Below are 10,800 nucleotides of genomic sequence, written 5' to 3' on the forward strand. Positions count from 1 at the left end.
ACAAACATCAAGGCACCAATTACATACGGCAACGACGCGAGAATGTATATCTGGGATCCAAGGCAGGTAAAGGTAACTAGGTTTCTAGGGCGCAGCTTTTGAAGAGCAACAAAGGTGGAGTAAAACCAGTAGTAAAGCCAAGTGGTCGCCCCTTGCGCAAAGGCACAGTAGTAGAAGCTACGTGGTAAAAGTAAGGAAAGAAAACATTGGCATTATATATTATCACTACCATCGTCTTGACAAAAAAAATACTAAGCAGTACCAAGAAAATCAAAGGTCGTTAAGAACACTGTCAAGTGTCAACTGAAGATCCGGGAAGAAAAAACAAGGTAGAGGAATGCAAGAAATGATGCTTAGTTCCCAAGATTGATCCTAACTGTCAGATTTCTAATCATTTGGTCTGACAGGCCGGGTATGTCACAGACTGATCACCTCAGATGCTTGCTCCCGAGAAGAGCTAGACAGGTCTAAATTAAGCCGCCTAATTAAGCTAAGCTAACTAGGCTCTAGAGAAGGAAGAAAGGAGGAAGGAAGGGAGGAAGAAGCATCAATTTATGCATCAATTGACAGATCGTAGAGTGCGAGGGGTGAATGGACGCACGGTGTTGCAGGAGCTAGATCGAGGTCGTTGCCGTCCGTCGTCACTGTCTGGTGTAGGGGTGTCCGTGGAAGAAGGGCGTGGTGGCGGGGACGAAGGATCCGTACATCCCGGGCGTCGGGTACGGGTCCATGACCACAGCCGATGACACGACGACGTTGTTGCCTCCGCCGCTGCCGCCGCCTGCATCGCCGCCGGTGCTCGGGGGCGACGCGTCGCCAGTGAGCCTGAACTGGTAGTCGCCGCTGCTGCCTCCTCCAGCGGCGGCAGCGGCGGCGGCTGCTTGAAGCTGGGCGTTGCTGGGGCCGACGTCGTGGAGGATGCCCTTGAAGACGTGGCCGCCGATGCTGACGGTGGTCTGGTACGCGAGCTCCGCCTCGGCCTGGTCCATCGGGCCCAGGCGCACGCACCGGAAGACTGCCTCCGAGCTCACCTCCCGCGGGAACCTCTCCGCCACCGTCACCATCTGCTGATCCCCTGCGCAAAGTAAAAAAAAAAGAACAGTTTTTTAGCAGCAGATCCTAGAGCATGGAGTCTGTATGGAGAAGGTGCAGCACGTAGGCCGGCTGTATATAGTGGCAACTGGTACGTACCGGAGGAGGTGGTGGTGTTGGCGATGCGCGCGCGAGGTCGCTTGGTGAGATCGCGCGAGGGGCCAGCACCGCCGGCAGTGGCGACGGCGGAGGCGAGCGCGGAGAGCTGCTGCTGGCGCTCGCGGCGCTTGGAGGCGGGCACCCAGGTGGACTTAACATGCGTCGCGCAGGCGAAGCCCCGGGACTTGCAGCAGGTGCGGCAGCGCTGGTGCGTGCAGTCCTTCTTGGCCTGGTTGCCGCAGTCCTGGCAGCTGGCGCCGCCGGCGATGAGGCCGGCAGCGGCGGCGGCGCGCGCGCCGCGGGAGGAGGAGGAGGAGGCGCCGCCGGCGAGCGAGTGCGCGGCGGCCGCGGTGGGGAGGTCATCGGGGGCGAAGCGGATGAGGTTGGAGGCGTAGAAGGGGTGGGTGAGCTGCTGGTGCTGGTGCTGGTGCTGGTCCTGCGGCTGGCCCCATAGCTGGAAGCCGCCGGCGCGGGTGGCGTAGAGGAAGTCGGAGGGGTGCACGCCGGGAGGGGATGGCGGGCTGTCGCGGCCGCTTCCACCGCCACCGCCTAGAGGGAACCCCGCCATGCGCCCAAATCCATAGGCCACGGTGCCGATCCCTATGATATCGCTGGATCGATCTGTACAGACGCCTAGCTACTCGGCGCCCTGGCCATCTATGTAGTATCTGGCGATGGAGGTCGGGAGAAGCAGTAGGTTGAGGTTGAGGTTGAGGTTGAGGTGGAGAAGAAGATGAGGAGAGAGGAGTAAAGCAGGTCGGGGAGCGCGTGGCGGGGCTGGGCGAGGTGGGGTTTCGCGTGAGAGTTAAGAGGGTGAGGCGACAGAGAGGGCCTGCTACGCCGCCATGGTGCCTGCACGCACCTAAACTGCCATTTATTGCGCTGCCTGCTCCACCTTCACACACACACTCTCGATCTCGCGAGTAGTGAGTGAGGAAGTAGGCAAGGCACCAACACGGCAACGCGGCGGGGCGGCTGATGTTGCGAGGGAAAAGGGCAGGGAGGTACAGTGGCGCAATAGAATAAGCATGGCGCAGCACAGAACACAGCCGGCCGGCCGGCCCCGGTGTTGCATGGCCGGAATCGATGGAATGTACTACAAGTAAATGTTTGCCTGCCTGTTCGCGCCGCGCGCCGTATCACTCGCGTGCTCCGGAATCCAGCTGCCCCCCATCCCTCCCATGCATGTCTTCGCTCTAGTCAATGCAATAATCAATGGCAAAAAAGTCTTCTGTAAACCCTAAAGACCAATTTGATTCAAACAATTTTGAAAGTACTATAGAAATAGGAAAAACGTATGATATGATATGCCACGTGAAATCATACAGGAATGAAAAAAAATATGCATAAGTCGGTTGCAGGAATCGTTTGTTTGCACCACACGAAAAAACGCGGGAAATTTCGGTAGAGATTGAGTGTATGTGCTAGTTGTCACTAACACATAGGAAATTTTCAGAGAGATCTAACCTCTTGTTAGATATCCTATGGAATTGTACACAATAGTTACACAACACCGACCCTCGACGTCGGAGGAAACAACCGAAGGAGCTTTGGATGATGGCCTGGCATCATCTTCCCCACGGCCGGCTGCGAAACTACCATTGACTATTTATAGTTGGTTATAGGTGAAAAAATGGTGATGCCATGAAGTTTGACGCAAAACAAGGTCTGAGGCTTTAGATCTGGGCATCTAGGCCGCACCATGGAGGAGTTCTAGGCCTTCCCCTCGCAAGTTTCTTCTAACCTTCGAGCATAGTCCTTTATGTCCCAAAATATAGAAAACGGTCTTTTTTTATCATGCATTGTTAAATGCCATATGAATGAGGATTTTGTTGAAAATCATTGAAATCAATGTAAATAATGTTAAAAACATTATATATCATGCATTTAGCAATGAATATCATAAAATAAACACTATAATTCAAGAATAATTTTTAAATGTAACATGAGTTTCCCGCTTGTTGGCTCATGCGCCGTGAGGAACGACGGTACCGCACCTAGATCCGATGGAGGGGCCTGGACATCTCGTTGAACGATCTCTATGAGTTCGTTGTCTAAAATATAAAAAAATCAACTTCATTCCCATCATTTTGAAATTTCTTTTTTGAGTTTTTTCAAGTTCAAAGTACAAACGAACTGGGATCTTAATATTTATGATTAATTTCGCCCAACGTCAACGATCTATGCGGCATCAGGGTTTAAAATAGAGGCAAATTTGACAAAAATAACCCTTACACGAAAGAAAATCAAGAAATGAACTCTTGCCGGAACTATTTCACGAAATAACCCTTTTGTGTCGCGCTTGTAGTTGGGGCGTTGCAAACCACGGTGACACGCCTTGCCTCATGGCATTGTTGCCCCTGCCAGCGTGGCACGGTGGGCCCGACAAGGCGGTAGTGTCGCGCCCCAAGCTGGGGTGTTGCACCGATGCTTGCCGCGCCGAGGTGTGGGGCGTGGCACATCGCACTATGTCGGCCCAAGCTGGGGGCATTGCACTGATGTTTGAAAGCCTATACACGATGAAGCAGGGGAATATTCTCATCCCATAACTCGATTGCATGTTCATTATGTCTAAGCACTACACCCTTACAGGCATCAACCGTGACTTCATCCGCAAGACTAAGATCACGAAACAAAGGTACCCGACGATCCCGTCCCAATACCCTTTCGTGGATTTCGGCCTCATTGGCCGTGAACCTTATTATCTATGATACTTATCAAAATCTCCAACATTATTGTCATGGAGTTCAACCTTATTCTCATTACCCATGTAATTATTGTTGTCATGTTGATTCCAGCGCGGTGGGCTCATTTCCTCTTGGTTCATGGGTTGATGACTCCTACCATTCAACGGGGATGCATTCCGGTTCAAGTCCAGGTACAAAGTAGTATCAACCTTTTTGGAACAACTCCAGCTCAGAGTTGATACGCATTATCTTCCAACAGACATGCATTTTGAACCCCGCAATATGTCTTCCCTCCAAGTCAACAACATAACTCCGGTCAATCCAATTCAAATCAATACTAACTTGTTCTAAGACCTCGGCGTAATTAGGACTACATCCGAACACCAAGTCAACCTCCTCCGGGTCCGGCTCAATGTTTCCTTTCAAAAAAGCGTCCGTATCCACATGATGAACATGGACAATTCTCGCCATCCTTAAATAACAACACAACGTTAAAAAGTACAACAATACCGTGGTGAAGCTTAACACAACCATCATGGTCACATAATCAAAACATAATCTACAAACCTAACAAAAACCCTAAACCTAACATAACAACAACACTAAACGTAACCTTACACAAAACCTAACCCTAACAAGGGAAATGGGAATTAGGTTCAATTCATATTTCTAGGGTTTCCAAGATTTGGACAGTAGTCACAAGAAAAACAACATTTTAATGTGTCAAAATCAAGGGAAATGGAGGAGAGTACCTCTAGAAACTTGGAGTGGTCCAAATCCACGGAGAGGAGCTTCAGATCTTGAGGATTTTGGTAGAGAAATAGATGAGGGGAGATGAGGGTTATCCCGCCGCCGCGGCTGCTCTCTCAACCACGAGGAAGCGATGTGGGAGATGAAGTGTTTGGGCTCGACTGGGGGATTTAGTGTCAATGTGCAACGCCCCAGGTTGGTGCGCCACACCTTGATGTGCAACGCCCAAGCTTGGAGTGCCACACTGCATCCTTGTCGGGCTCGCCATGCCACGCTGGCAGGGGCAGTAGAGCTGTGAAGCAAGGCGCGGCACCGTGATTTCCAACGCCCCATCGTTAGACGCGGTAGAAAATGATTACTTTCGTGAAATAGTTTCGCCCGGAGTTGGTTTGTCGAATATCTTTCGTGTAAAGATTATTTCGGTCAAAATTGTCTAAAATAGACCTTTTGTTTCCACGTTCATTCCAGTCTTTTGGAAAAGTTGCACATGCAGTGGCCGTCGTGTCTTTTGCGCCGTCGTGGTGTACAGTTGCACTGCACCGCACCCCGCCGGCACCGTCGGATGGTGCCACGGATGGACGGGCCGACGGCGGTGGTCAGTGGTCAAGGCCGCCGGAAAACACGGGAGACGTGCCTTTTCATCGATCGAAGCATGCTGCCGTGTTGCGGATGCAGACAGCTTTTCTCCTTCAAGTTGGCACGTTTCCGGGGATCTCGTCGTGGTCATGCGCGGCGCCCTTGATTCCCTGCTTGCCCGCCGTTCTCCCACTCACGTCGGCTACAGTGCTCCGTATCGGTCAAATCTTCCGTGGCATGGTCGTGCCAGCCATAGAGGACAGCAACGCGCTGAAACTTGAACGTTGTCGTGGGCTCGTGGCAGAGAGAGATAGAGACACTGACGGTCAGAGTCAACACTCAGAAGAAGACGCCGACGCCGGCGGCGGGTCAGGCTCCACGCACAGTCCCTGTCGCGTCGCCGTACTTACGTGGAGTCGTGGACGCAGTGCGCGCGATAAATTCGATCGGTGATGGTGGTGCCAGCATGTCGCCACTGCATCAAGGCTCCACGCGTTTCCTCCCCCGTTTATAAGCGCGATCTCCGCGTGAGGGTTAACGGGACGGCGTCGCCGTCGCGCTCAACCAAAGTGCTTTAGGAGTAGTTTAGATTAGTTCGTTGTTGGGTAGCTAGATTTTGGGATATCGACTGGATTGGTGGAGACGACGAGGGGGCGGCGAGGCCATGTGGTTGTGGTGGTGTGGTCATGGATCGATCTAGCGCCAAGATACACGTGACGCGACCGGAATCCATGTCTCTTGTTTGGCCCGATTCGCGCCATGGCAGCGGAATGGAAGCAACAGCAACCGGGCTGGACCACGCATGTACTGACGGCTTGGCTGTTTGGCGAAAATAATGCTCCTGCGCGCGCGCTGTGTTAGCGACAGTTCTACAAAGTCCTGTTTGGGCAAGTAAGGTCGAGTGGGTATGCTTTGGCTTACCCTTCTCGGCCACGCGCGCGCGCGGGGAAAGCGTAGCCAATTTTCGTTCGTGGTACAGCGAAATCCAACGAGCTAGCTTTTGGGCTGGCTACGTACGTACTCATGCATGAGATACCGTATGGTAGGGCCTGATCGGGAGATACGTACGTACTCAAGCTGATACTGAACTGTCAAACCAGCTTGGCCACGTACCGAAAAGGGTTCTCCCCGATCACGGAGATTTTCCCTTGCCGGTTCCCGTGGAAAAGACAGTGGCCACGTTGTTCCCTGTACCTAGCGTTAGATCCTGGCCGGGTTCCAGGCCACACTTCTGGTCCCGACCCAAGCCAAGCACTGCTCAAGTCCGTGGCGGCCAGGCCGACCAGAACGTACAGTCATTTCTAGACTACCGTGAGAGCGTTGCTGTAACAGTAAAATACTACACTACGAATACAGTAAAGGTAGACAAACGCGTTCCGTAGATTAAAAAAAAAACGTACTGCTAGGTAGTGACAAATTAGGGCATTGAATGTTGGATCTGCTGAAGGACGCGGTCGATCGGCCGGAACCAGATCGATCCACTTCATTCTCGAGTCAGATTAGAGCAGGCTACCTAGCTGCGCGCGGTACGTACTCCTACGTAGGAGTACGGTGCTAGCTAAGAGCAAGTTTAATAGTATATCCAACTGCTGGCTATAAGCCATGTGCCATGTCACCTGTAGCTAACATATACCCAATATGTATAATAGTGAGCTATAAACATGTACTACTTTATTAGTGTATGACCCACATTTCACTCTTACAAAGTGCATAGGAGCACGTGCTAGAGCTGGCTCTTGCATAAGAGCCCACTCATTTTCTCTCTCATCCCCTCTCTCCTCCAACTAAGCATGAATATATTATTTTAATCCTTACGGTGTAGCTTCTGCTGGTCTTACTTACAGTAGGCAGCACTGAGGGCATCTCCAACGCTACGACCCAAACGGACACGTTTTCGCGTCCGATTTTGGCTGTTTGGGTCGGCCTCCGAAGACACGGACAGACGAGGACGTCCGTGGCTTTTTTTTATTCCCCAACGCACAGTGAGACCCAAATCACTGTTTCTTCTCCTCTTTCCTCCTAGTACTAGTTGCCAAGCCCTGCATCGGTTGAACGGACGCAACGCTGGTTGCAGTCCCCGGCGAGCTCGGCGCCAGCGCGCAGCTCGACATGCACGGTCTGGACGAGCACCACGCCGGCGGCCAGCTCCGCCCAGCCCACGCCCACGCCGCTTCGCCCGGCACGTGGCCGGCCGTGGCCGTCCCCGCCCGTGCCCGCGCCGCGGCCAGCTCCGCCCGCTCCGGCGACCTCCGCCCGCCCACGCGCCGCGCCGCCCGGCGACCTCCGCCCGCCCACGCTCGCGCCCGTCGCGAGAGCGCCGCCCCGCCCGTGGCCGGCGCGGCGAGCCCCGCCCGTGCGGCCGCCGCCCCGGCGACCTCCGCCCCGCCACGCCCGCGCCGCCGGCGACCTCCGCCCGCCCACGCCGTGCCCGCCCGGCGACCTCCGCCCGCCACGCCCGCGCCGTCGCGGCGAGCGCCGCCGCCGTGGCCGGCGCGGCGAGCCCCGCCCGTGCCCGCCCGGCGACCTCCGCCCGCCCCGCCCACGTACGCGCCCGCCCGGCGACCTCCGCCCCGCCCGCCCCGCCTCGCCCGTGCGCGCGCCATCGCGGCGAGCGCCGTCCGTGCCCACCGCGGCCAGCTCCGCCCGCCCCGGCGAGCGCCGCCCGCCCGTGGCCGACGCGGCGAGCCCCGCTGTGCCCGGCCGTGGCTGTCCACGCGAACCCAGCCCGTTCCCGTCCGTGCCCGCACTCCGTCGCGGCGAGCTCCGCCCACGGCGGCGTGGCTTCACTAGTAGGAAAAGCCTCATCAGTGGCGCACGAAAAATGGATTCTGTGGCGCATGGGAGGTGCGCCACAGAAACGTCGCCACAAAAATAAGGTTTCTGTGGCGCACCTGCCCATGCGCCACAGAACTAAGGGTTTCGTGGCGCACTTGTTCTTAGGTGCGCCACGTAAAAGGGTGCGCCACGTAATTGGTTCTAAGTGCGCCACGAGAATTTGCTTGTATTATACACGATTTTGTGTCTGCATGCTATACATATGCGGTTTATACACAGCAATACAGATACACAATCTGAGATACAGGTTATATACAGCAACATTCAGATATAATATAAATATCATGTACATTGCACAGATATAACATAGACATCATCATCACATTACTTAGAGCCCGATCGAGATACATATATAGTGGCAAGTGTCAAATGTTTTGCATACAACTCTTAATTCATACAAAATTCACAATTTCGAGATACAAAGTAGTCTTCATCCGGTTCCTCCTTTGCTCCGTCATCTCTACCCACCAGGCTCGCTTGCATCGGGGTCCTTCATCCAGTTCCTACTATGATGAAAATGGAAGAAAGTGAGACCAACAAGTCCGATGCACAAGAGAAATGGAATAAATGCCTCATACATTGTTGGTCAACACAAATATTAACATTCAGGGACGGTGTAAGTGAGACCAAGTCCGATGCACAAGAGATTGATATTTGTGCTATCTTACCAGACTCACTTACGCCGCCCCCGAGTGTACGGTGACCAAACATTTTAATCATCGGCATTTTGAAAATCTCAAAGCAAATGGAATGACAAAATGGAATAAGTGCCTCATACATTGTTGGTCAACACAAATTTTAACATTTAGGGATGGCGTCAGTGAGGCCAAGTCCGATGCACAAGAGATTGATATTTGTGCTATCTTACCGAAGCTCACTTACGCCACCCCCAAGTGTACGGTGACCAAACATTTTAATCATCGACATTTTGAAAATCTCAAAGCAAATGGAATGACAAAATGGAATAAGTGCCTCATACATTGTTGGTCAACACAAATATTAACATTTAGAGATGGCGTCAGTGAGGCCAAGTCCGATGCACAAGAGATTGATATTTGTGCTATCTTACCAGAGCTCACTTACGCCACCCCCAAGTGTACGGTGACCAAACATTTTAATCATCGGCATTTTGAAAATCTCAAAGCAAATGGAATGACAAAATGGAATAAGTGCCTCATACATTGTTGGTCAACACAAATATTAACATTTAGGGATGGTGTAAGCGAGGCCGGTAGGATGCACAAGAGATTGATATTTGTGCTATCTTACCAGGCTCACTTACGCCACCCCCAAGTGTACGGTGACCAAACATTTTAATCATCGGCATTTTGAAAATCTCAAAGCAAATGGAATGACAAAATAGAATATGTGCCTCATACATTGTTGGTCAACACAAATACTATGGTCAGAAACCATAGTTGCAGTATACACCGCCGTATACTTTGCAGAAGGGCCCCCTTTCCCCGGTCGGCGTTCCGTCAACGGGTGCTTGACGACACAACAACGCCGATCTGCATCTCCGGCGCAGAACCACGCCAGTCCCTCGCTGTCCAGTGAACGAGTCCTTGATGCAAAGACCGTGTCGGCCTGCCCAAAGATTATGCCGGGCCGTGTTGCCGCGCTTCAAGCCGTGTGTCCCGCGCCTGCAGAGAGTGCAGTGGCGCGTGATCGACACGGCCCGAAGCGCGACAACGAGGGTCGGCATGATGCTAGGGAGGCTGGCACCGTCTTGGCATTAAGGACTCGTTCACGTACTGGACGGCGAGAGAAGAAAAGTGGTGCTGCGCCGGAGAGGCATGTCGGCGTTGTTGTCTCGTCAAGGACTCGTTCACGGAACGGTGGCCAGGGAAAGGGGGGCTCGTCTACAAAGTATATTGCGGCGTATAGGTGACCAAACATTCTAATCATCGGCACTAAAATGGAAGAAAGAGCCAAGTGGTATCTCAACTAGATATCATATGCCTCATACTTTGTTGGTCGAAAGAAATATTAACATTCGGGATGGGGTCAGTGAGGCCAGGTAGGATGCACAAGAGATTGATATTTGTGCCATCGCACCAGGCTCACTGGCCCCACCCCAGAGTGTACAAGTGACCAAACAATTTAATCATCGGCACTAAAATGGAAGAAAGGCCAATGCAATTAAGAAGAGCTAGTATATATGAACTAAATGGAATGCCTCATACTTTGTTGGTCGAAACAAATATTAACATCCAGGGATGGAGTAAGTGAGGCCAGGTAGGATGCACAAGATATTGATATTTGTGCCATCACACCAAGCCTCACTTGCTCCACCCCCGAGTGTACGAGTGATCGACCAACCATCTAATCATCGACAAGTAAATCACTTGGGGTAATGTTAAAATGTTTGTCTCCATATTTGGGAGACATTTTTAATATTGGAGTCTAGCTAATGGAAATCAAGAACTAGTCTTGATCTCCAAATGGTGATTAGAGGGAATTTATTCATCTTAAGCAACATTAGGGACAAATGGGATCATGCAAGGGACTTGGGTCATTTGGATCATAAGGCATCAATTAAGGAGGCAACCAGGGACAAAGGGAAACATTTGATGATCCATTATCATAGGCAACAAAGCAGCAACTTTTTCCCCTCTAATCTAGCTAGAGTCCTTAAAAGAAATCCATCATAAGCATGGTCAAATACACATATATAGCATTTGGAGAGCAAACAAGCAGTAGCCATATCACTCAATTCAATAATATAGTAATTTGGATCATAAGGCATCAATTAAGGAGG

At 52.2% G+C, this 10,800-nt stretch overlaps 1 protein-coding gene across 1 annotated transcript; it reads right to left on the reverse strand.

The window, feature by feature from the left end:
* Positions 1 to 259: 259 nt before the first annotated feature.
* LOC127302577 (protein SHORT INTERNODES 1) lies at positions 260 to 2,107 on the reverse strand. Its single transcript, XM_051333061.1, has 2 exons — positions 1,192 to 2,107; positions 260 to 1,075 (listed from the first exon to the last, which is right to left on the reverse strand). The coding sequence occupies exons 1-2, from the start codon at positions 1,757 to 1,759 to the stop codon at positions 642 to 644; spliced, it is 1,002 nt and encodes a 333-aa protein (XP_051189021.1). The 5' UTR covers positions 1,760 to 2,107; the 3' UTR covers positions 260 to 641.
* Positions 2,108 to 10,800: the final 8,693 nt, after the last annotated feature.

This window comes from Lolium perenne, chromosome 5 (assembly GCF_019359855.2).
Source record: "Lolium perenne isolate Kyuss_39 chromosome 5, Kyuss_2.0, whole genome shotgun sequence".
NCBI lineage: Eukaryota > Viridiplantae > Streptophyta > Magnoliopsida > Poales > Poaceae > Lolium > Lolium perenne.

Coding starts and splice junctions, on each gene's coding strand:
- LOC127302577 (XM_051333061.1), bottom strand. CDS start 1,759: ATGGCGGGGTTCCCTCTAGGCGGTGGCGGTGGAAGCGGCCGCGACAGC. Junction 1,076..1,191: donor CAACACCACCACCTCCTCCG/GTACGTACCAGT, acceptor TACTTTGCGCAG/GGGATCAGCAGATGGTGACG.